Here is a 26,709-nt window from a genome sequence, read left to right on the forward strand (position 1 = left end):
TTGGAGTCACGAACAGGATTCATCTGTCTGCCCATATCAGAGACTCTGTCTGATTGAGAGCAGTCACCTCAGCATCTACATAATGAGTGAACTCAGCGACAACAGCCAAGCTGGTGCTAGCAGCCCTTCTCTGGCCATTGTGTGCAACATGTCATTCTCTGTCCCATTTTATCCGGAAGCTCCCTGGTTGCCACGCTACAAAGGGGAGCCACACACCTTCAGGGGCTTCCTCTTTCTGTTTTACCCCCTCGCTGCAGAACAGCAGGTGCAGATCCTGCTGGGTCAGCTTCAGGGAGCTGCTTCCAGGGAAGTTCGATCCTGGCCCCCATCAGAGAGTAGAGCGTCTGAACAAATCCTTGCAAAACTGAAGGATGCCTTTAAAGTTACATCCATCTCTGAGGTGCCAGTTCGACTGACTAACTTAAGTGACGCACCTGTTAACCTCCAAAAATTTTATCCAGTAGCACAGTTGTCTCAACTCTCACCAGAAAACATCATGTCAAGTGAGGTAACAGTTAATCAACATTCCACCCAAGCTGACCAAGGCAATAAGAAGGCTACTTCAGACCCCTGGTGCACTGAGCTGAATTTGTGAGATGCCACTACTCCAATAGAGAGAATCAATGGAGTTCTGAACCTTGCCAAGCGTCATCATCAAGCATTCAGAAAGCTCCCGTTGGATTTTGGTAAGACTACTCTGATTCAGCATTGAATCCTCACAGGTAATCATCCTCCCATCAAGGAGCGACATCGTCCTGAATCAGCCTGTCAAGAAAATGCTTCAAGACATGAAAGAGGCTGATGTCATACGTGAAAGTGAAAGCCCTTGGGCTGCACCGCTGGTCCTTGTGAAAAAAATAAATGGTTCCATACGTTTCTGCGTGGATTACCGCAAATTGAACATCACACACAAAGAAGCCTACCCCTTGCCACGAATTGAAGAGTCCCTGATTGCTCTCGGATCTGCCTCCTACTTCTCTACCCATGACTTAACCTGCGGGTACTGGCAAGTTCCCGTAGCGCCAGAGGACAGAGAGAAGACTGCCTTTACCACATCAGTGGGGCTCTTTGAATTTAACTTCATGCCTTTCGAACTTCGCAATGCTCCTGCTACATTCCAACGGCTAATGGAGAAATTTCCCGAGTGTCATCCTTTACCTTGATGACGTCATTGTCTATTCAAGGACATATGAAGACCAGATTCATCATCTGTTCGAAGTCTTCAAGGTACTAAGCCAACATGGCCTCGAAGTCAAACCCTCCAAATGCCACTTGCTAAAACCAAGAGTCAACTACCTTGGACATGCGGTAAGCATGGAAGGGGTACAACCTGATCCCGACAAAATTGCTGTAGCTTAAAACTGGAGAATGCCAACTATCGTCAAAGAAGTCCGAAACTTTTTGGGATGTGCAGGATACTATCGCCGCTTTATTCCTCACTTTGCTCAAGTGTCTGAACCACTTATTGAGTTGCTACGGGGTGGTGCCAATGAAAACTACAACCGAAGGCTTCCAGTAAACTGGACAAGATCACCAAGATCTCGCCACCAACATCTCAGGAAATGAGATCTCAGCTGGTGGACTCCGGGAAAATGGCTGCCTGGGGGAGAAGCATGCGCAGATGGAGTTCTCGGCTGAGATCTCATCTCCCGAGAACTCCATATGTGCAGGTGCCGCCCCCTGGTGGCCATTTTCCTGGAGTCCACCGCACAGGAAACCATGGAACTTCCGGAGGCTCTGGCCTTTCACAAAATGTTGGCAAAGCCCCCCGCAGCATCACCACCGGAGACAGGGCAGTGGCAGCATGGGACACAGGGCAATGGCAGCATGGGAAACAGGGCAGTGGCAGCACCGGACAAAGGGTAGCGGCAGCACCGGACACCCGCAGCGGTGCGCCGAAAAGGTATATCCACATTATAAGACGCACCCCCATTTTTCCCCCAAATTTGGGGGGGAAAGTGCGTCTTATAATCTGAAAAATACGGTACTTTTCTTCCACCTGAAGAGACCACAGAACCTGAACTGATCTCCAATGTTCTGAATATTTCTCATATTCACATCCTATGTTGGATTTACTAGTAATTATTCCATTCTGCTATGCAGTTGTGTATAGCACTTCTTTCTCTGTATCTCTAAATTTGTCATTTGTACAAGGCTTCAGCATCCAACTGTACGCCGAGGATGGCTTTTCTTAAGAGGGGGAGTTTGTGGTATCCCAGAACCCGTTCTACTGCTGCTGAATGAGACAGTTGTCGTGTGGCAGTAGATTTGTTCCAGTGTGTCAGGATTAGTTTGGGTGCTGTGAGTTAGGAGATGTAATACAGTGCATAGTATACCAACGATTCATAAATGTGCTTTGCTGACATCTACTGGCCATTTTTACCACCAGAAGCGGAAAATCGCTATTTCCTCCATATACAGATCCTCGCTGTATGTCGACAGATAGAGAACTTATATATGGTAACTGTGACTGTAAACTGATGGAGGAAATATAAAGACGAGTGCTGGACTTTATATCTAGAAATAAAATAATTACACAGAGACGGAGGAAACTTCATATTTCTCCAGAATATATAACCACTCACCATAGACTTGTAGTGGCTCCGTGCTTCTCTCTATGGGTCTCTCCAGGGAGGGGTGCTCCACCAGACATACATATTCTGCCCCCTGATGTGTCCGCAGGTCGGGGGTGAAGGTCAGACTGGCTGTACAGCTGTAGGTGTTATCGGCCGCTCTCCTGGATGTTATCCTCTGGTTATTGTCAATCTCTTCATGTATCTGATCTCCATCACGTCTCATCCATTTCACAGTGACGGCATCTGGGAAATACTCCGAGATATTACACTGCAGGACGGCCGAGGAGCCGAGAAGGAGACGGGGTATCTGAATCTCTTCTACAACCGGAGTCCATCTGTAATCTACAGAACGAGACGTGACATCACATACAATATCGTCACATATATAATGCACATGGATTTATTACTATATTTGAAGAATGGAAGAAATGAGGGAGATCAGACAGTAAAATAACCGAGGGGTTCACCGAGACGAGAAACCGTTACCAGAGTCATTATTAGATAAATAGAGGATATACAGAAGACCGGCCAGCCGATATATTGTGTCCTGTGAGGTCCTACATGCTTACTATTCCCCGCTGTATTGTGTATAAGGACAAAGTTATATGCCTGCAGACATCTCAGAGATTCTTACATTACCCCTTATATCTCTCCTCTCACCTGAGTCTCTGATAGACGGCTCCAGGATTCTTATATAACTCCCATATATCTCTCCTCTCACCTGAGTCTCTGATAGACGGCTCCAGGATTCTTATATAACTCCTATATAGCTCTCCTTTCACCTGAGTCTCTGATAGACAGCTCCAGGATTCTTATATAACCCCCATATATCCCTCCTCTCACCTGAGTCTCTGATAGACGGCTCCAGGATTCTTATATAACCCCCATATATCTCTCCTCTCACCTGAGTCTCTGATAGACGGCACCGAGATTCTTATACAACCCCATATATCTCTCCTCTCACCTTAGTCTTTGATAGATGGCTCCAGGATTCTTATATAACCCCATATATCTTCTCACCTAAGTCTCTGATAGACGGCTCCAGGATTCTTATATAACCCCATATATCTCTCCTCTCACCTGAGTCTCTGGTAGATGGCTCCGAGATTCTTATACAACCCTCATATATCCCTCCTCTCACCTGAGTCTCTGATAGATGGCTCCGAGATTCTTATACAACCCTCATATATCTCTCCTCTCACCTGAGTCTCTGATAGATGGCTCCAGGATTCTTATATAACCTCCATATATCTCTCCTCTCACCTGAGTCTCTGAAAGACGGCTCCAGGATTCTTATATAACCCCCATATATCTCTCCTCTCACCTGAGTCTCTGATAGATGGCTCCGAGATTCTTATATAACCCCATATATCTCTCCTCTCACCTGAGTCTCTGATAGATGGCTCCAGGATTCTTATATAACCTCCATATATCTCTCCTCTCACCTGAGTCTCTGAAAGACGGCTCCAGGATTCTTATATAACTCCCATATATCTCTCCTCTCACCTGAGTCTCTGATAGACGGCTCCAGGATTCTTACATAACTCCCATATATCTCTCCTCTCACCTGAGTCTGATAGACAGCTCCAGGATTCTTATATAAACCCATATATCTTTCTCTCACCTGAGTCTCTGATAGACGGCTCCAGGATTCTTATATAACCCCCATATATCTCTCCTCTCACCTGAGTCTCTGATAGACGGCTCCAGAATTCTTATATAACTACCATATATCTCTCCTCTCACCTGAGTCTCTGATAGACGGCTCCAGGATTCTTATATAACCCCCATATATCCCTCCTCTCACCTGAGTCTCTGATAGACGGCTCCAGTATTCTTATATAACCCCCATATATCTCTCCTCTCACCTGAGTCTCTGATAGATGGCGCCGAGATTCTTATATAACCCCATATATTTCTCCTCTCACCTGAGTCTCTGATAGATGGCTCCAGGATTCTTATATAACCCCATATATTTCTCCTCTCACCTGAGTCTCTGATAGATGGCTCCAGGATTCTTATATAACCCCCATATATCTCTCCTCTCACCTGAGTCTCTGATAGACGGCTCCGAGATTCTTATACAACCCCAAACAGGGTCGGACTGGCCCACCAGAGAATTCTCTGGTGGGCCCTGGCACCTGCTGGCATACAGGGCCAGCAGTTGGCTAGGGCCCTTTTGCTCCAGGGGGCCCTAGCCAGTGGCGTGTCGCTAATAGCGGCACTCCACGTAGCTGCTATGGGGGCCCCAAGCCAGCGGAGCAGCAGCGGGTGACAGGAGGCAGGAGCCCGTTCCCGCTGCTAAAGAGAAATGAATATTCACTGCTCCCCATGCCCACATGGGCGTGGAGAGGGGTGAATATCATTTCACTTTAATAGCAGTCTCCGGTCAGTGACAGTGCACACTATCTGGGATGGGAGACCAGGGCCCCCCTCTCTCCCAGGGGCTCCCAGCCCACGTGGTCGCTATGCGGCAGTAAGTCAGGGCTGCTCTCCGTGCGCGCCGCCCTCAATTGTAATGGAAGAGAGAGCATCTGATGACGCTCCCTCTCCCATCAGTCCCCTCTGCTTCTGACATACAGCCGATGCGCGATGACGTCACTTCATCGCACACCCACTGTGTGTCTGGCAGACGGCAGCGCAGCTCCTGACACCAATCAGAGCCACCGCCGGAATCAGCGTGGGAGCGAGGAGATGTGAGTATTGTGTTTTGTTTTTTTATATCTCTCTATCTATATCTATCTCTATCTATCAATCTATACCTATCTATCTATATCTATCTATATATCATCTTTCTATCTATCTATCTTTATCTATCTCTATTATCTTTATCTATTATCTATATCTATCTTTCTATCTATCTGTCTATACATATATACACTCACTGGCCACTTTATTAGGTACACCTGTCCAACTGTGTGTTAAGACTTAATTTCTAATCTGCCAATCACATGGCGGCAACTCAGTGCATTTAGGCATGTAGACATGGTCAAGACAATCTCCTGCAGTTCAAACCGAGCATCAGTATGGGGAAGAAAGGTGATTTGAGTGCCTTTGAACGTGGCATGATTGTTGGTGCCAGAAGGGCTGGTCTGAGAATTTCAGAAACTGCTGATCTACTGGGATTTTCACGCACAACCATCTCTAGGGTTTACAGAGAATGGTCCGAAAAAGAAAAAAAATCCAGTGAGCGGCAGTTCTGTGGCCGAAAATGCCTTGTTGATGCCAGAGGTCAGAGGAGAATGGGCAGACTGGTTCGAGCTGATAGAAAGGCAACAGTGACTCAAATTGCCACCCGTTACAACCAAGGTAGGCAGAAGAGCATCTCTGAACGCACAGTGCGTCGAACTTTGAGGCAGATGGGCTACAGCAGCAGAAGACCACACCGGGTACCACTCCTCTCAGCTAAGAACAGGAAACTGAGGCTACAATTTGCACAAGCTCATCGAAATTGGACAGTAGAAGATTGGAAAAACGTTGCCTGGTCTGATGAGTCTCGATTTCTGCTGCGACATTCGGATGGTAGGGTCAGAATTTGGCGTAAACAACATGAAAGCATGGATCCATCCTGCCTTGTATCAACGGTTCAGGCTGGTGGTGGTGGTGTCATGGTGTGGGGAATTTTTTCTTGGCACTCTTTGGGCCCCTTGGTACCAATTGAGCATCGTTGCAACGCCACAGCCTACCTGAGTATTGTTGCTGACCATGTCCATCCCTTTATGACCACAATGTACCCAACATCTGATGGCTACTTTCAGCAGGATAATGCGCCATGTCATAAAGCTCGAATCATCTCAGATTGGTTTCTTGAACATGACAATGAGTTCACTGTACTCAAATGGCCTCCTCAGTCACCAGATCTCAATCCAATAGAGCATCTTTGGGATGTGGTGGAACGGGAGATTCGCATCAGGGATGTGCAGCCGACAAATCTGCGCCAACTGTGTGATGCCATCATGTCAATATGGTCCAAAATCTCTGAGGAATGCTTCCAGCACCTTGTTGAATCTCTGCCACGAAGAATTGAGGCAGTTCTGAAGGCAAAAGGGGGTCCAACCCGTTACTAGCATGGTGTACCTAATAAAGTGGCCAGTGAGTGTATATACCGTACCCTATGGGGGGCAGCATTATAGCCTATGGGGGGGCAGCATTATATATATAAAGGTATGTGTAAGGACTTGGCCTGCATATCCGTTTCTCTGAAATCCTTGCCTTATGTCTGTCGCTCAGTTTCTGCTTTGCCCTTAGTTTAGTTCATTTTTGCCCTCATCCAAGATGGAGTCACGAGCCTCAACGGGGGCCATCTTATTTCCTGTGTTGATCTCTCTTGTTCCTGTCTGCTCTGTATATAAGGAGGCTCTGTATGATTACTCATTGCTTGAGTATACTTGTTCTTGGACTTGTTATCAAGCTGGAAGGACTGCTACCTAGCTCGTCTCTTCGTTACCTTGGGATACCCCGCCTGCCTGTGAATCTTGGTCTCATTGTAAAGACTTGTTTCTTCAGGATCAGCTCTGCACCCACCTCCACTTCAAGGACTGTTTCCTGCTAGCAGGCCTGGCCTGCTCTCCAGGTCTCTGGATCTGGCAACTTGGACTTCATACGTCTCCACTGTCTGTACGTTTGCTCACTGCGTTATTATCTTCATCTATCGGGCAGCACGGTGGCTCAGTGGTTAGCGCTGCAGCCTTGCAGCGCTGGAGTTCTGGGTTCGAGTCCCACCAAGGACAACATCTGCAAGGAGTTTGTATGTTCTCCCCGTGTTTGCGTGGGTTTCCTCCGGGCACTCCGGTTTCCTCCCACACTCCAAAAAAACATACTGATAGGGAATTTAGATTGTGAGCCCCATCAGGGACAGTGATGAAAATGTGTGCAAACTGTAAAGCGCTGCGGAATATGTTAGCGCTATGTAAAAATAAAGTATTATTATTATTATCTGCTTTTACCCTGCTGTGTCTTATCTGTAAACCTGCTTGATTCTGATAAATACTACAGAACTGAAAACCTATGAGCTCAGGTCTCTTTTCTGACCTACGTCACTGACCTCCATTACACAGAGTATATAAAGTTATAACAGAATACTCAAGCCATCAAATATGGAGATCTCTGGGTCAGATTCTATGGAGGTACGAATGAAGAAACTTTGCTCATTTGTTTCTGGACTTCATGGGGAGCTGCAGGCTATTAAAAACAAGCTGGGGACTTTAGAATCGCAAACCAATCATAACGCGAATGTGGCTGATACGTCTATTCAGGCCTTAGCGTCTCGACTTTCAAATGTAGAGACTGCAGCTGTGGTTGCTGCCCCGGCTCCAATTCCAGCTCCGGGTTTTCCTAAACTCCCACCATTCAGGTTTGGTGGTGAAAGAGAGAAATTTTGGGGATTTTTGAATCAATGTCAGCTGTATTTCTCTGCACATGCGGCCCAGTTTTTAACTGATCGAGATAAAGTATTGACTATGATTATGTTGCTAACAAACAAAGCGTTAGCCTGGGCTAATCCATTAATTGAGACTAATGATGTATGCCTGAATTCTTTGAATGACTTTACTGCCGCAATGTCTCAAATGTTTGATGACCCCAACCGAAGTTTAACAGCAGAAACCGCATTACTGACACTTCGTCAAGGGAAGCGTCCGGTGGTGGAATATGCAATGGAGTTCCGGAGGTGGGTGCTGGATACGACATGGTGCGATTCTTCAAAGTATGCAGTGTTCAGGAGAGGTTTGTCTGCTTCAATTAAGGACAAACTGGCTCGAGGAGAATCACCTACTAATCTAGCTGACTTTATACATCATTGTATTCGGATTGACATTCGTCTCACTGAACGTCGACAGGAAAAATGGGCTGAGGCTAATCGTAATAACCTCTTGTCTTTCCCTTCCTCCACCATGGAGGCTTCGAGCAAGACTTTATCCCAGACAGAGTCTGAACCTATGCAGGTCGACGCAGTACGGAGAAAAGTCATTGATACACGTAAGGAACATCGTTTCAAGGAGAACTTGTGTTTCTATTGCGGAAAGTCGGGTCATTATATATCGGAGTGCCCTGGGAAAAATCGCAAGTCCGCAGCTGCAGTGACCGAACTTGACTTTTCAGATATTTCTTCGGTAGGTTCTCATTCACACAGTCAGGAAATAACGGCTGCAAATTTTGATTTCCCTGATGATTCATCGGAGGCCTCATCACCTGTGGATATCGCCTTACTTTCTGCAAGTTCTACCACAGCCAGGAGAGATTCGCTCTGTTGCATTTCTATCAAGATCTGGGTACATTCCCGCTGGATCACGTGCTCCGCCATGATAGACTCTGGAGCTTGCAGCAATCTCATGGACACTTCCTTTGCTGAGAAACATGGCATTCTTTCACGAAAGAGGGACTCTCCGGTGTTTATGGAGACCGTGGACGGGTCTCCATTGATATCTGGGCCTGTGAAACTCGAAACAGTCCAACTAAAGATCCATATGGGGGCAGATCATTCAGAAAAAATTTCTTTTTTACTGATTTCCTCTCCTAATTTTCCTATTATTTTAGGTCTGCCTTGGTTACGGCTGCGTAATCCTACGATCAATTGGACAACAAAGGAGTTAAAATTTCCAAATGAATCAGCAGCTTCCAGAGAGCTGGCTCCAGTGAAGACAGCAGCCGCGGTCGACTCGACACTACCGGTAGAGTATCGGGATTTTAGTGATGTGTGTGACAAGAAAAAATGCGGATAAATTACCGCCACATCGGCCATATGACTGCCCCGTGGAAGTATTGCCTGGTGCCGCAATTCCATTCGGGAGTATTTATCCACTGTCTGGTCCGGAATTAAAAGCTCTTAAAGAGTATATTGACGAAAATTTAGCTAAAGGGTTTATACGACCATCTTCCTCCCCAGCGGGTGCCCCAATCTTCTTTGTCAAAAAGAAAGATGGTTCACTTCGTCCATGCATTGACTACCGGGAGCTCAACAAAATCACAATCAGGAACTCTTACCCACTTCCACTAATTCCCGAGTTACTTGAGAGAGTTCGACATGCCAAAATCTTCACTAAATTAGATCTTCGTGGAGCATACAATTTAGTACGGATTCGTCCTGGCGACGAGTGGAAAACGGCATTTCGATCACGTTATGGACATTTTGAGTACCTAGTTATGTCTTTTGGCCTCCGTAATGCACCAGCTACGTTCCAGCACTTGGCAAATGATGTTTTCAGAGACATACTTGATATTTTTGTTGTGATTTACTTGGATGACATTTTAATTTTTTCCAGCAATCTTGAGGATCATCAGCGACACGTGAAAATGGTTTTGGATCGTCTACGGCAAAATCATTTATACATTAAACTGGAGAAATGTGAGTTTCACAAAACAGAAATTCAATTTTTGGGATATGTTATTTCTCCCCAGGGTCTCAGCATGGATGTAAGCAAGACGCAAGCCATTCAGGAGTGGCCAACTCCCAAATCAGTGAAGGAGGTACAGCGATTCATCGGATTCGCTAATTTCTACAGACGATTCATTAAAAAATTTTCAGCAATCGTTGCACCCATCACTCATTTAACCCGAAAGAAGACAACATTTGTCTGGTCACCTCAAGCTCAAACAGCATTTTCCACATTAAAGTCTAAATTTACGACAGCTCCCGTTCTCGTACATCCTGACCCAGAAAAGGCCTTCATAGTGGAAGTGGACGCCTCGGACTGTGCGGTAGGGGCCATACTCTCGCAAAGGACAGGTGAAAAAGATCTCCTGTATCCGTGTGCCTTTCTCTCTCAAAAGTTATCACCTGCCGAAAGGAATTATGACGTTGGCAACAAAGAACTGTTAGCCATTATAACCGCATTTAAAGAATGGAGACATCTGTTACAAGGAGCATCCCAACAGATTGTTATACTCACGGATCACCGGAATCTTGAATTTATGAGGTCGGCAAGATGTCTAAAACCCAGACAGGCCCGGTGGAATCTTTTCCTTAACCAGTTTGATTTTGTCATCTCCTATAGGCCGGGCTCTCGCAATGGAAAGGCTGATGCACTGTCCAGGATTCATTCAGATGAAGCAACTCCGGCTTCGCCTCCAAGGACCATTCTATCTGAGAAGAACTTTGTAAGTGTCCTACATAATCAAGATCTTTTAACAGAGATTAAGGAGGCTTATGCTGCAGATTCGCTTTTGGGGCTACCCCCCACCCAGGTAAATCTAACTTTCAAGAATGGACTTTGGTTTCAAGGACAGCGTTTGTATGTTCCAGAAACAGTAAAACTCAGTGTCTTAAAACTAATGCATGACTCAAAGTTTGCTGGCCATAGGGGAGTTCAGAAGACTCAGGAATTTCTGTCTCGTTTTTTTTGGTGGCCAACCTTTTGGAAAGATGTGCTTCAGTATGTGTCGTCATGTGAGGTATGTGTCAGGTCAAAAGTTCCTAGCTCCTCACCGACAGGACTCTTGCAACCTCTGCCTGTTCCATCTCGTCCTTGGGGGTCTATTTCAATGGACTTTATTGTTGAGTTGCCTCTGTCACAAGGGAAAAACACAATTCTAGTAGTAGTTGACCGGCTGACTAAAGCTGCTCATTTCATTCCCTGTGCTGGTGTACCAACGGCTAAACAAACAGCAGATCTTGTTGTACAAAATGTTTTTCGTTTGCACGGAGCTCCGGATGAAGTAATATCGGATCGTGGGGTTCAATTTACCTCACGGTTTTGGCAAAGCTTCTGTGCTGCTCTGGATATCAAAGTAAAATTGTTATCTGCTTTTCATCCACAGTCTAACGGTCAAACTGAACGGACCAATCAGACCTTGGAAAAATATCTGCGTTGCTATGTGTGCCACCTACAGGACGATTGGGTGAGTTTGCTTCCGTTGGCTGAATTCACATATAATAATTCTCACAATGCTTCCACCAAATTGTCTCCATTCTTTGCCAACAAGGGATACCACCCCAGTATTCTTCCTTGACTTCCAATAGACATGTCTGTGCCTGCGGTAGCTGACCGCATTTCATCCTTGCAACGCAATTTGGAAGTTCTTAAAGACACTTTAGGTTCAGCACAGGAAAGATACAAGAAGGCAGCAGACAAATTCCGTAAGCCAGCTCCAATGTACAAGGTAGGAGACATGGTTTGGCTCTCAACTAAGAACTTGAAGCTCAGGATCCCAACGTCTAAACTGGGGCAAAAATATGTCGGCCCATATAAGATCAGCAGTATAGTGAATTCTGTAGCCTGTCGACTCAAGTTGCCTAACTCATTGAAAATTCATCCTGTCTTTCTTGTCTCTTTGTTAAAGCCGGCAGTGCCTAACCCTTTTCATCGGACGCACCTCTGCTCCTCCTGACCCAGTTCTCGTTGACGGGCAAGAGGAATTCATCGTGGAAAGGATCTTGGATTCACGGGTTCATAGGAGACGTCTCCAATACATGGTAAAATGGCAAGGCTATTCGGCTGAAGAGAATTCCTGGGAACCAGTGGAGAACGTCCATGCTCCTCACTTAATAAGACTGTTCCACAGCAGATATCCCAATAAGCCGGACTTAAGATCGTCCAGAGGACGTCTTTTAAGGGGAGAGTAATGTAAGGACTTGGCCTGCATATCCGTTTCTCTGAAATCCTTGCCTTATGTCTGTCGCTCAGTTTCTGCTTTGCCCTTAGTTTAGTTCATTTTTGCCCTCATCCAAGATGGAGTCACGAGCCTCAACGGGGGCCATCTTATTTCCTGTGTTGATCTCTCTTGTTCCTGTCTGCTCTGTATATAAGGAGGCTCTGTTTGATTACTCATTGCTTGAGTATACTTGTTCTTGGACTTGTTATCAAGCTGGAAGGACTGCTACCTAGCTCGTCTCTTCGTTACCTTGAGATACCCCGCCTGCCTGTGAATCTTGGTCTCATTGTAAAGACTTGTTTCTTCAGGATCAGCTCTGCACCCACCTCCACTTCAAGGACTGTTTCCTGCTAGCAGGCCTGGCCTGCTCTCCAGGTCTCTGGATCTGGCAACTTGGACTTCATACATCTCCACGGTCTGTACGTTTGCTCACTGCGTTATTATCTTCATCTGCTTTTACCCTGCTGTGTCGTATCTGTAAACCTGCTTGATTCTGATAAATACTACAGAACTGAAAACCTATGAGCTCAGGCCTCTTTTCTGATCCACGTCACTGACCTCCATTACAAAGAGTATATAAAGTTATAACAGTATGGATCACGGAGTGAATTACCTTTATGATGGACTACTTGCTAGAGATGGGGTGCACCTTACGAAGACTGGAAAACATGTATTTGGAAGTCGCCTTGCTACACTTGTAAGGAGAGCTTTAAACTAGAACAACATGGGAAGGGAAGCAAAAGACCAGAAAAAGCCATACACCTGACAAATGCTATTGAGAACTCTGCTATTAGACGAGGAAAGGAAGAACAAAGACAAAAGAATCTAAATAATAAAAATATTGGAGAAAGAGAAACCAATCACAAACTAAAATGTTTCTATACTAATGCACAAAGCATGGGCAACAAACAAGGAGAATTGGAACTACTAACACAGGAAAAGAAATATGATGTCATTGGAATCACTGAAACTTGGTGGGACAATACACATGATTGGAATACAAGACTAGAAGGATACAACTTATTTGCAAGAAACAGACTTGATAAACGAGGAGGGGGTGTCGCATTGTATGTTAGAAACACGTATATCTGCACAGAGATTGAAGCTTCAGAGACTCGGAGTTCTGTGGAAACTGTTTGGGTAAGAATACAAGGACAGAACAATGGAAAGGACACCATTGTAGGCATTTACTACAGGCCGCCTGTGCAAGCTGAAGATATGGATGAACTCTTTATGCATCAAATGGCCAAGTTCTCCAAAAAATATGACATAGTTGTCATGGGAGATTTCAACTATCCAGACATTTGTTGGGAATCTCTCTCAGGCAAAACTAACAGGTCAAGGAAATTCTTATCCTCTCTTGCTGACAACTTTATCTTCCAAAAGGTAGGGGATAAAACAAGGGGAACTGCTACCTTGGATCTAATCCTTATAAACAGGGAGGAAATGGTTGAGGAGGTAAAAGTGGCTGGGACCCTAGGAGGTAGCGACCATGCTATTTTAGAATTTTGGATAACTAGAGGAGGAAGACCTGTGAAGACTCAGACGTCAAGGTTAGATTTCAGAAAGGCAGATTTTAAGGGGTTCAGAAAGAGAATAGGAGGGATCCAATGGCTGGATATCCTTAAAGACAAAAATGTCCAGGAAGGATGGGAAATCTTGAAAAATGAAATTCTCAAAGCACAATTGCTAACAATTCCGAAAAGAGGGAAGAATAGGAAGCATTTAAGGAAGCCAGGATGGATGAACACAGAACTTAAGCACAAACTGGAGCAAGTTCAGAAAAGAGCGACCAGAATGGTGACCAGTCTGCAAACCCTGTCTTATGAGGAAAGGTTGCAGGATTTGGGAATGTTTAGTTTGCAAAAGAGAAGACTGAGAGGAGACTTAATAGCTGTCTACAAATATCTAAAGGGCTGTCACATTGTAGAAGGATCAACTTTATTCTCATTTGCACAAGGAAAGACTAGAAGCAATGGGATGAAACTGAATGGGAGGAGACACAGATTAGATATTAGAAAAAACTTTTTGACAGTTAGAGTGATCAATGAGTGGAACAGGCTGCCACGAGAAGTGGTGAGTTCTCCTTCAATGGAAGTCTTCAAACAGAGGCTGGACAGACATCTGACTGGGATGATTTAGCGAATCCTGCTTTGAGCAGGGGGTTGGACCAGATGGCCCAGGAGGTCCCTTCCAACTCTACGATTCTATGATTCTATGATTCTATGATTCTATGCTAAAAAGGAAGAAAAAAATGTTTTTAAAATGGAAAGAGGGAGGCATATCTAAAGAAGAATATAATGCTGTCTGCAGAACCTGCAGGGCACAAATCAGATTAGCTAAAGCTGACAATGAATGGATGCTTGCAAGAGATGTCAAAAGCAATAATAAAGGATTTTGGGGATATGTCAAAAGTAAAATAAAAGTCAAAGATGCTATAGGATTTTTACAGGATGAAAATGATAAAATGGCAAGACAGGATGTTGAGAAGGCCGAACTTTTAAATTCCTATTTTGCATCTGTTTTCTCTCAGAAATGAAATGTAACATCAACTGTTCTTCACTGTCCTATTAAGTGAAAAGAAGACTCCAGGATATCTATAAACAGAAAGATAGTGAGGAAACACTTAGCTAACCTAAATGAATTCAAGTCTCCAGGTCCAGATGAATTATACCCTAGAGTACTGAAGGAGATAGCGGAAGAAATTTTTGAACCCCTCTCCATAATCTTTGAAAATTCTTGGAGAACAGGAGAAGTCCCAGAAGACTGGGGAAGAGCAAATGTTGTTCCTATCTTCAAAAATGGGAAGAAGGTGGACCCAGGCAACTATAGGCCGGTAAGTCTGACTTCTATACCAGGAAAGATCTTTGAAAAAATTATTAAACAACATGTATGTCAGTACCTGGATAAGAATGAAGTGATTAAACAGAGTCAGCATGGGTTTGTTACTAATAAGTCATGTCAGACTAACTTAATTTCCTTCTATGACGGAATCACTGATTGGGTGGATCAAGGAAATGCTGTAGATATAGTATATCTTGACTTCAGCAAAGCATTTGACAAAGTATCTCATACAATCCTTATTGAAAAAATGACTAAGTATGGAATGGACAAGGCAACTGTTAGGTGGATTCATAACTGGCTTAGTGATAGGACCCAAAGAGTGGTCGTAAATGGCTGCACATCCAGTTGGAAGAATGTCTCAAGTGGGGTACCACAGGGCTCTGTCCTGGGCCCTGTATTGTTCAACATCTTTATCAACGATTTAGATGAAGGAATTGAGGGTAAACTGATTAAATTTGCTGATGACACAAAGCTAGGAGGGATAGCTAATACTAGAGAAGAGAGAGAGAGGATTCAAAAAGATATAAATAAACTGGAGAAGTGGGCAGCAACTAACAGAATGGTTTTTAACAGGGAAAAATGCAAAGTACTACATCTGGGCAATAAAAATGAAAAAAGCATATATAGAATGGGAGGAATAGGGCTAAGTGACAGCACATGTGAAAAAGACTTGGGTATACTAATAGATCACAGACTGAATATGAGTCAACAGTGTGATGCAGCAGCAAAAAAGGCAAATGCAATTCTAGGATGTATTAACAGAAGCATACAGTCTAGATCACATGAAGTCATTATTCCCCTCTACTCCTCTTTGGTCAGACCTCATCTGGAATATTGTGTCCAGTTTTGGGCACCACATTTTAAAAAAGACATCAACAAACTGGAGCAAGTTCAGAAAAGAGAGACCAGAATGGTGACCGGTCTGCAAACCCTGTCTTATGAGGAAAGGTTGCAGGATTTGGGAATGTTTAGTTTGCAAAAGAGAAGACTGAGAGGAGACTTAATAGCTGTCAACAAATAACTAAAGGGCTGTCACATTGTAGAAGGATCAACTTTATTCTCACTTGCACTGAAACTGAATGGGAGGAGACACAGATTAGATATTAGAAAAAACTTTTCGACAGAGTGATCAATGAGTGGAACAAGCTGCCACGAGAAGTGGTGAGTTCTCCTTCAATGGAAGTCTTCAAACAGAGGCTGGACAGACATCTGACTGGGATGATTTAGCGAATCCTGCTTTGAGCAGGGGGTTGGACCAGATGGCCCAGGAGGTCCCTTCCAACTCTACGATTCTATGATTCTGTACCCTATGGGGGGCAGCATTATACCCTATGAGGGGGGCAGCATTATACCCTATGAGGAGGCTACATTATATTCTATGGTGGACCAACTTATATTCTATGAGGGGGGATACATTATATTCTAAGAGGGGACTGCATTATACTAGATGAGGGCTGCATTATACTCTATGGAGAGCTACATTATATTCTATGAGGGGGCTATATTATATTCTTTGATGGGGCTGCATTATATTCTATGAGGAGGCTACATTATATTTTATAGTGGTCAACTTATATTCTATGAGGGGAGCTACATTATATTCTAAGAGGGGGCTGCATTTATACTATATGAGGGCTGCATTATATTTTGGGGAGGGCTACATTATTTTCTATGAGGGGGCTGCATTATATTCTATGAAGGGGCTGCACTATATTCTATGAGGGGTCTACATTATATTCTATGAGGGGGCTGCTTTATATTTTATGAGGGGGTCTACATTATATTCTGTGAGGGGGCTACATTATATTCTATGAGGGGGCTGCTTTATATTCTATGAGGGGGGCTGCCCCAACTCCTGCCACATAATTAAGACATCTACTACCTTATACCCGGATATTAGCGTGATTTACCACACAATTGGTGGTCTTGTACTTATTTCTATGTAGCTACATAGTGGGCCCCAAGAATGATTTTCTCTGGTGGGCCCAAGGTGCTCCAGTTTGACGCTGACCCCATATATCTCTCCTCTCACCTGCGTCTCTGATAGACAGCTCCAATATTCTTATATAACCCCACATATCTCTCCTCTCACCTGAGTCTCTGATAGTCGGCTCTAACATTCTTAGATAACCCCATATATCTCTCCTCTCACCTGAGTCTCTGATAGTCGGCTCTAAGATTCTTAGATAACCCCATATATCCCTCCTCTCACCTGCGTCTCTGATAGTCGGCTCCAAGATTCTTAGATAACCCCATATATCTCTCCTCTCACCTGAGTCTCTGATATTCAGCTCCGGGATTCTTATATAACCCCCATATATCTCTCCTCTCACCTGAGTCTCTGATAGACGGCTCCAGGATTCTTATATAACCCTCATATATCTCTCCTCTCACCTGAGTCTCTGATAGATGGCTCCAGGATTCTTATATAACCCCCATATATCCCTCCTCTCACCTGCGTCTCTGATAGTCGGCTCCAAGATTCTTAGATAACCCCCATATATCTCTCCTCTCACCTGAGTCTCTGATAGACGGCTCCAGGATTCTTATATAACCCCCATATATCTCTCCTCTCACCTGAGTCTCTGAAAGACGGCTCCAGGATTCTTATATAACCCTCATATATCTCTCCTCTCACCTGAGTCTCTGATAGACGGCTCCAGGATTCTTATATAACCCTCATATATCTCTCCTCTCACCTGAGTCTCTGATAGATGGCTCCAGGATTCTTATATAACCCCCATATATCCCTCCTCTCACCTGCGTCTCTGATAGTCGGCTCCAAGATTCTTAGATAACCCCCATATATCTCTCCTCTCACCTGAGTCTCTGATATTCAGCTCCGGGATTCTTATATAACCCCCATATATCTCTCCTCTCACCTGAGTCTCTGATAGACGGCTCCAGGATTCTTATATAACCCCCATATATCTCTCCTCTCACCTGAGTCTCTGAAAGACGGCTCCAGGATTCTTATATAACCCCCATATATCTCTCCTCTCACCTGAGTCTCTGATAGACGGCTCCAGGATTCTTATATAACCCTCATATATCTCTCCTCTCACCTGAGTCTCTGATAGATGGCTCCAGGATTCTTATATAACCCCCATATATCCCTCCTCTCACCTGCGTCTCTGATAGTCGGCTCCAAGATTCTTAGATAACCCCCATATATCTCTCCTCTCACCTGAGTCTCTGATAGACGGCTCCAAGATTCTTATATAACCCCATATATCTCTCCTCTCACCTGAGTCTCTGATAGACGGCTCCAGGATTCTTATATAACCCTCATATATCTCTCCTCTCACCTGAGTCTCTGATATTCAGCTCACTGGATTCTGGTTTCTCCATAGAATCATGTTCCCAGGTCACTCGCACTCTGAATCCTGGATCCTTGTGTTGATCCTCAGGAATATTGATCTCACTGGAGACGTTGTAGGATCTGTCAGGATTCTCTGATATGGAGTCAGTGGATGATACGACTTCTACTTTTCCTTTCTCTCCACACGTCCAGGTAATCTTGATGCTTTTAGGATAAAATTTCTCCAACTTGAGTAAATACTTCATCTCCCCGCAGTCAGACAGACTTCTCGATACTTTCTGTGACATCTTGGGCTTTACTGAAATGTGATGCAATAAGCAGATATAATGTGAGTTATAGTAATTACTGGAAGCAGAACGTATTACAGACGCAGCTATTGGAGAACATTCAGACATTTATAAAGTCTTCTGTGCAGTACAGTTGGTTTTATATCAAACTTATTACATCACATGTTGTTCTTGTCCCTGTCTTTGATGAGGGCTCAGGAATTGATCCTGCATCTTTCACAGCAGATAATGGCTGCGTAATACCTCCATCATCTGCCTCTAACAGCCATAGGTGGAGCCAAGTACATCTTGTTGCCCCTCCCACGTGAAACGCCAGTCAATCTCTGACAGCGGTATTTACTGATGTGCCGATGGGTTGCTATCACAGCCTGGGACCTACTGAAGACCCCCATGCCTGTCATTATGGTATGATGTTAAAGTCTAGCCTGTGCTTCATAGGAGACCATGATTCTTACTAAAGACTGCAAAACTGTAAAAATTAAAAAAGATTTTAAAATATGAAAAAAAAATTTTTTGAATCCTCTCCCATTTTCCCCATTAAAAATAGAGTAAAAAAGCATACACATATTTGGTATCACTGCGAGCATAAAAGTCCAGTCTATCAAAACATAACTTAACCCAATGAATGTTGTGAAGGAAAAAAAGAATTGAAACAGAATGAGAATTGCAATTTTTCGGTTGCCTCAAAATCTCAAAAAAGTCTAAAATGTGGTATCTTCCTTAAAATGTTATCAATAAATTGATAACTCGCAAAATACAAGCCCTCGCACAGCTCCATCGCCCAAAAAATGAAAATGTTATGGATGTTGGAAAATGGAGAATGTTGTTCATACTCATGTTTATCTACTATTGTATTTTTCTAGGTATGGACATTTACATCAAATGTCTAGAGACTCTATCCCAACAATGTTCTAAATATTTCTCATATTCACATCCTATGTTGGTTTTACTAGTAATTATTCCATTCTGCTATGCAGTTGTGTATAGCACTTCTTCCTCTGTATCTCTAAATTTGTCATTTGTACAAGGCTTCAGCATCCAACTGTACGCCGAGGATGGCTTTTCTTAAGAGGGGGAGTTTGTGGTATCCCAGAACCAGTTCTACTGCTGCTGAATGAGACAGTTGTCGTGTGGCAGTAGATTTGTTCCAGAGTGTCAGGATTAGTTTGAGTGCTGTGAGTTAGGAGATGTAATACAGTGCATAGTATACCAACAATTCATAAATGTGCTTTACTGACATCTACTGGCCATTTTTACCACCAGAAGCGGAAAATCGCTATTTCCTCCATATACAGATCCTCGCTGTACAGATAGAGAACTTATATAACTGTGACTGTAAACTGATGGAGGAAATATAAAGACGAGTGCTGGACTTTATATCTAGAAATAAAATAATTACACAGAGACGGAGGAAACTTCATATTTCTCCAGAATATATAACCACTCACCATAGACTTGTAGTGGCTCCGTGCTTCTCTCTATGGGTCTTTCCAGGGAGGGGTGCTCCACCAGACATACATATTCTGCCCCCTGATGTGTCCGCAGGTCGGGGGTGATGGTCAGACTGGCTATACAGCTGTATGTGTTATCGGCCGCTCTCCTGGATGTTATCCTCTGGTTATCGTCAGTCTCTTCATGTATCTGATCACCATCACGTCTCATCCATTTCACAGTGACGGCATCTGGGAAATACTCCGAGATATTACACTGCAGGACGGCTGGGGAGCCGAGAAGGAGACGGGGGATCTGAATCTCTTCTACAACCGGAGTCCATCTGTAATCTACAGAACGAGACGTGACATCACATACAATATCGTCACATATATAATGCACATGGATTTATTACTATATTTGAAGAATGGAAGAAATGAGGGAGATCAGACAGTAAAATAACAGAGGGGTTCACCGAGACGAGAAACCGTTACCAGAGTCATTATTAGATAGAGGATATACAGAAGACCGGCCAGCCGATATATTGTGTCCTGTGAGGTCCTACATGATTACTATTCCCCGCTGTATTGTGTATAAGGACAAAGTTATATGCCTGCAGACATCTCAGAGATTCTTATATAACCCCTTATATCTCTCCTCTCACCTGAGTCTCTGATATACAGCTCCAGGATTCTTATATAACCCCTTATATCTCTCCTCTCACCTGAGTCTCTGATAGACGGCTCCAGGATTCTTATATAACCCCATATATCTCTCCTCTCACCTGAGTCTCTGATAGACGGCTCCGAGATTCTTATACAACCCTCATATATCTCTCCTCTCACCTGAGTCTCTGATAGACGGCTCCAGGATTCTTATATAACCCCATATATCTCTCCTCTCACCTGAGTCTCTGATAGACAGCTCCAGGATTCTTATATGAGGTCGGGGTCACACTAGAGAGGTATACGGACGAGTGAGAGGCGCTAAAAGCACGCATTGCACTCGGACCAACGATTCTTTATGGGGCAGCTCCCAACAGCCATATATTTCTCATCCGTATTCTACGGTCCGTGCCAATCGCAGCATGCTGCGATTGTCAGCGTACTACGCCCGTAATACGCCAATGCAAGTCTATGGGTGCGCAAAAAATACGGATTACACACGGACCACACATGTGACTTGCGAGAAATACGCACCAGGTGTCTTTTAGCAAAGCCGGCAATTCAGTGCGCTATACAGTAAACTCACACTGACAGTTTTAAGAAAGAAACGAAAGAATAGATATATACACATAGAATACATATATATATATATATACATGCATTCTATGTGTCTAGATCTATTCTTTCGTTTCTGTTAGAAACCCTGTCATAGGGCTCCATTATATGTCCATATTGCAAGCCAGCGTGAAAGTCTCGCCATACGGATGCCATACGGATTACATACGGATGCTGACATGCGCAAAATACGCGACCACACCTTGCTTACGGATGACATACGGAGCACTATTTAGGGGTCATTCATCCGTATTACGCATGTAAAATACGGACCGTATTTTGCGTCGGTTAGTGTGACCCCGGCCTAACTCCCATATATCTCTCCTCTCACCTGAGTCTCTGATAGACAGCTCCAGGATTCTTATATAAACCCATATATCTTTCCTCTCACCTGAGTCTCTGATAGACGGCTCCAGGATTCTTATATAACCCCATATATCTCTCCTCTCACCTGAGTCTCTGATAGACAGCTCCAGGATTCTTATATAAACCCATATATCTTTCCTCTCACCTGAGTCTCTGATAGACGGCTCCAGGATTCTTATATAACCCCTATATATCTCTCCTCTCACCTGAGTCTCTGATAGACAGCTCCAGGATTCTTATATAACTCCCATATATCTCTCCTCTCACCTGAGTCTCTGATAGACGGCTCCAGGATTCTTATATAAACCCATATATCTTTCCTCTCACCTGAGTCTCTGATAGACAGCTCCAGGATTCTTATATAACCCCTATATATCTCTCCTCTCACCTGAGTCTCTGATAGACAGCTCCAGGATTCTTATATAAACCCATATATCTTTCCTCTCACCTGAGTCTCTGATAGACGGCGCCGAGATTCTTATATAACCCCATATATCTCTCCTCTCACCTGAGTCTCTGATAGACGGCGCCGAGATTCTTATATAACCCCCATATATTTCTCCTCTCACCTGAGTGTCTGATATACAGCTCCAGGATTCTTATATAACCCCATATATCTCTCCTCTCACCTGAGTCTCTGATAGATGGCTCCAGGATTCTTATATAACCCCCATATATCTCTCCTCTCACCTGAGTCTCTGATAGATGCTCCAGGATTCTTATATAACCCCCATATATCTCTCCTCTCACCTGAGTCTCTGATAGATGGCTCCAGGATTCTTATATAACCCCCATATATCTCTCCTCTCACCTGAGTCTCTGATAGATGCTCCAGGATTCTTATATAACCCCCATATATCTCTCCTCTCACCTGAGTCTCTGATAGATGGCTCCAGGATTCTTATATAACCCCCATATATCTCTCCTCTCACCTGAGTCTCTGATAGACGGCTCCAGGATTCGTATAACCCCCATATATCTCTCCTCTCACCTGAGTCTGATAGACGGCTCCGAGATTTTTATACAACCCCAAACCGGGTCGGACTGGCCCACCAGAGAATTCTCTGGTGGGCCCTGGCACCTGCTGGCATACAGGGTCAGCAGTTAGCTAGAGCCCTGTTGCTCCAGGGGGCCCCAGCCAGTGGCGTGTCGCTAATAGCGGCACTCCACGTAGCTGCTATCGGGGCCCCATGCCAGCGGAGCAGCAGCAGGTGACAGGAGCCCGTTCCCACTGCTAAAGAGAAATGAATATTCACTGCTCCCCACGCCCACATGGGCGTGGAGAGGGGTGAATATCATTTCACTTTAATAGCAGTCTCCGGACAGTGACAGTGCACACTATCTGGGCTGGGAGACCAGGGCCCCCCCCGCCCTCAGCCCACGTGGCCGCTATGCGGCAGTAAGTCAGGGCCGCTCTCCGGTGCGCGCCGCCCTCAATTGTAATGGAAGAGAGAGCGTCTGATGACGCTCCCCCTCCCATCAGTCCCCTCTGCTTCTGACACACAGCCGGTGCGCGATGACATCACTTCATCGCACACCCGCTGTGTGTCTGGCAGACGGCAGCGCAGCTCCTGACACCAAAGCAGAGCCGCCGCCGGAATCAGCGTGGGAGCGAGGAGATGTGAGTATTATGGGTTTTTTTTTATATCTCTCTCTATCTATATCTATCTATCTCTATCTATCTATCAATCTATACCTATCTATCTATATCTATATCTATCTATCCATCTATCTATATATCATCTTTCTATCTATCTATCTTTATCTATCTCTATTATCTATATCTATCTATTATCTATATCTATCTATCTGTCTATATATATATATATATATATACCGTACCCTATAGGGGGCAGCATTATAGCCTATGGGGGACAGCATTATACCCTATGAGGGGGGCAGCATTATACCCTATGAGGAGGCTACATTATATTCTATGGTGGACCTATTTATATTCTCTGAGGGGGGATATATTATATTCTAAGAGGGGGCTGCATTACACTAGATGAGGGCTGCATTATACTCTATGGCGAGCTACATTATATTCTATGAGGGGGCTATATTATATTCTATGAGGGGGCTGCATTATATTCTATGAGGAGGCTACATTATATTTTATAGTGGACAACTTATATTCTATGAGGGGATCTACATTATATTCTAAGAGGGGGCTGCATTATACTATATGAGGGCTGCATTATATTTTGGGGAGGGCTACATTATTTTCTATGAGGGGGCTGCATTATATTCTATGAAGTGGCTGCACTATATTCTATGAGGGGTCTACATTATATTCTATGAGGGGGCTGCTTTATATTTTATGAGGAGGTCTACATTATATTCTGTGAGGGGGCTACGTTATATTCTATGAGGGGGCTGCCTTATATTCTATGAGGGGGGCTGCCCCAACTCCTGCTACATAATTAAGACATGTACTACTTTATACCCGGATATTAGCGTGATTTACCACACAATTGGTGGTCTTGTATTTATTTCTATGTAGCTACATAGTGGGCCCCAAGAATGATTTTCTCTGGTGGGCCCAAGGTGCTCCAGTTTGACGCTGACCCCATATATCTCTCCTCTCACCTGAGTCTCTGATAGACAGCTCCAATATTCTTATATAACCCCCATATATCTTTCTTCTCACCAGAGTTTCTGATAGACAGCTCCAGGATTCTTATATAACCCCATATATCTCTCCTCTCACCTGCGTCTCTGATAGTCGGCTCCAAGATTCTTAGATAACCCCATATATCTCTCCTCTCACCTGAGTCTCTGATAGACAGCTCCAGGATTCTTATATAACCACCATATATCTCTCCTCTCACCTGAGTCTCTGATATACAGCTCCAGGATTCTTATATAACCGCCATATATCTCTCCTCTCACCTGCGTCTCTGATAGTCGGCTCCAAGATTCTTAGATAATCCCATATATCTCTCCTCTCACCTGAGTCTCTGATAGACAGCTCCAGGATTCTTATATAACCCTCATATATCTCTCCTCTCACCTGAGTCTCTGATAGTCGGCTCCAAGATTCTTAGATAACCCCCATATATGTCTTCTCTCACCTGAGTCTCTGATAGACAGCTCCAGGATTCTTATATAACCCTCATATATCTCTCCTCTCACCTGAGTCTCTGATATACAGCTCACTGGATTCTGGTTTCTCCATAGAATCATGTTCCCAGGTCAATCGCACTCTGAATCCTGGATCCTTGTGTTGATCCTCAGGAATATTGATCTCACTGGAGACGTTGTAGGATCTGTCAGGATTCTCTGATATGGAGTCAGTGGATGATACGACTTTTACTTTTCCTTTCTCTCCACACGTCCAGATAATCTTGATGCTTTTAGGATAAAATTTCTCCAACTTGAGTAAATACTTCATCTCTTTGAAGTCAGACAGACTTCTCGATACTTTCTGTGACATCTTGGGCTTTACTGAAATGTGATGCAATAATCAGATATGACGTGAGTTATAGTAATTACTGGAAGCAGAACGTATTACAGACGCAGCTATTGGAGAACATTCAGACATTTATAAAGTCTTCTGTGCAGTACAGTTGGTTTTATATCAAACTTATTACATCACATGTTGTTCTTGTCCCTGTCTTTGATGAGGGCTCAGGAATTGATCCTGCATCTTTCACAGCAGATAATGGCTGCGTAATACCTCCATCATCTGCCTCTAACAGCCATAGGTGGAGCCAAGTACATCTTGTTGCCCCTCCCACGTGAAGCGCCAGTCAATCTCTGACAGCGGTATTTACTGATGTGCCGATGGGTTGCTATCACAGCCTGGGACCTACTGAAGACCCCCATGCCTGTCATTATGGTATGATGTTAAAGTCTAGCCTGTGCTTCATAGGAGACCATGATTCTTACTAAAGACTGCAAAACTGTAAAAATTAAAAAAGATTTCAAAATATGAAAAATAAATTTTTTGAATCATCTCCCATTTCCCCCATTAAAAATAGAATAAAAAAGCATACACCTATTTGTTATCACTGCGAGCATAAAAGTCCAGTCTATCAAAACATAAATTAACCCAATGAATGTTGTGAAGGAAAAATGAATTGAAACAGAATGAGAATTGCAATTTTTCGGTCACCTAAAAATCTCAAAAAGTCTAAAATGTGGTATCTTCCTTAAAATGGTATCAATAAATTGTTAATTAGCAAAATACAAGCCCTCGCACAGCTCCATCGCCCAAAAAATGAAAATGTTATGGATGTTGGAAAATGGCAACACAACAAAAAGTGTTTGGTTTTTTAATTTTTTTCACCATTTAAATAAAAGTATCTAGAACAAAAAACTTAGCAAATTTGGTATCCCTGAAAATGCACTGACCTGAGGAATCATAGTCCCAGGAGGTAATTTTTACAGCACAGTGAAAATCACAAAAATAACACCCCAAAAAATTGTGGAATTGAGGCTGTTTTTTCTGCAATTTGAATTTGGAGTTTATTTTCTCGTTTTTCAGTAAATAGAATGCTAAGATAAAAGGCGCCATCAAAAGTCAACTCCTCCCACAAAAAAAGCATACAGCAATAATTAATGTAATGTAATTTAAAAGTCATATCTCACCATAAATCGTCTCACAGGAAAACGTCCTCTCGCCCTTGCGTTTACCAGAGACCCCTCTACAGATGAAGGTCACGTCTTTGTGACTCTCCATATGGGGAATGAAGCTCAGTGATGATGAATGCTGACGTCCCACCACTTGTGATTTGATCACATAGGACGTATCCAGTAAACTCTCCTTCTCTTCTTCTGAATGTTCTCTCATCTGGGGCGTCTGGATCTCCTGCTCCTGTCCAGCTCTTCTTATCAGCCAGGTCACACACAGGTCCTCGGGGGCGTTATCCACTGTGCAGTGCAGCGCGGTCTCCTCTCCATCAATCAGCTTAGGCGGACCCACAATGTCTCCTACCGTGAGCGGCGCTGTCAGAAGAGCATAAAATGATGAAACTTTACATTTTACAGCAAAATAACATAAATCATCAGTC

The 26,709-nt window shown here is 43.9% G+C and overlaps 1 protein-coding gene across 1 annotated transcript in view; it reads right to left on the bottom strand.

Moving 5' to 3' along the window:
* The window catches only part of LOC141050658 (uncharacterized), a 66,668-nt gene that overhangs the window by 19,561 nt on the left and 20,398 nt on the right, over nt 1–26,709 (bottom strand). Inside the window, exons 6-10 of the mRNA XM_073547249.1 lie at nt 26,288–26,644; nt 24,830–25,141; nt 20,066–20,398; nt 18,317–18,628; nt 2,586–2,918 (exon numbers count right to left, since the gene is read on the bottom strand). Coding sequence (XP_073403350.1) covers nt 2,586–2,918; nt 18,317–18,628; nt 20,066–20,398; nt 24,830–25,141; nt 26,288–26,644 — 1,647 coding nt within the window. The remainder of the gene's footprint in view (nt 1–2,585; nt 2,919–18,316; nt 18,629–20,065; nt 20,399–24,829; nt 25,142–26,287; nt 26,645–26,709) is intronic.

Source organism: Dendrobates tinctorius, unplaced genomic scaffold (genome assembly GCF_039654945.1).
Source record: "Dendrobates tinctorius isolate UK_male_01 unplaced genomic scaffold, ASM3965494v1 ptg000152l, whole genome shotgun sequence".
In the NCBI taxonomy this organism is placed as follows: Eukaryota; Metazoa; Chordata; class Amphibia; order Anura; family Dendrobatidae; genus Dendrobates; species Dendrobates tinctorius.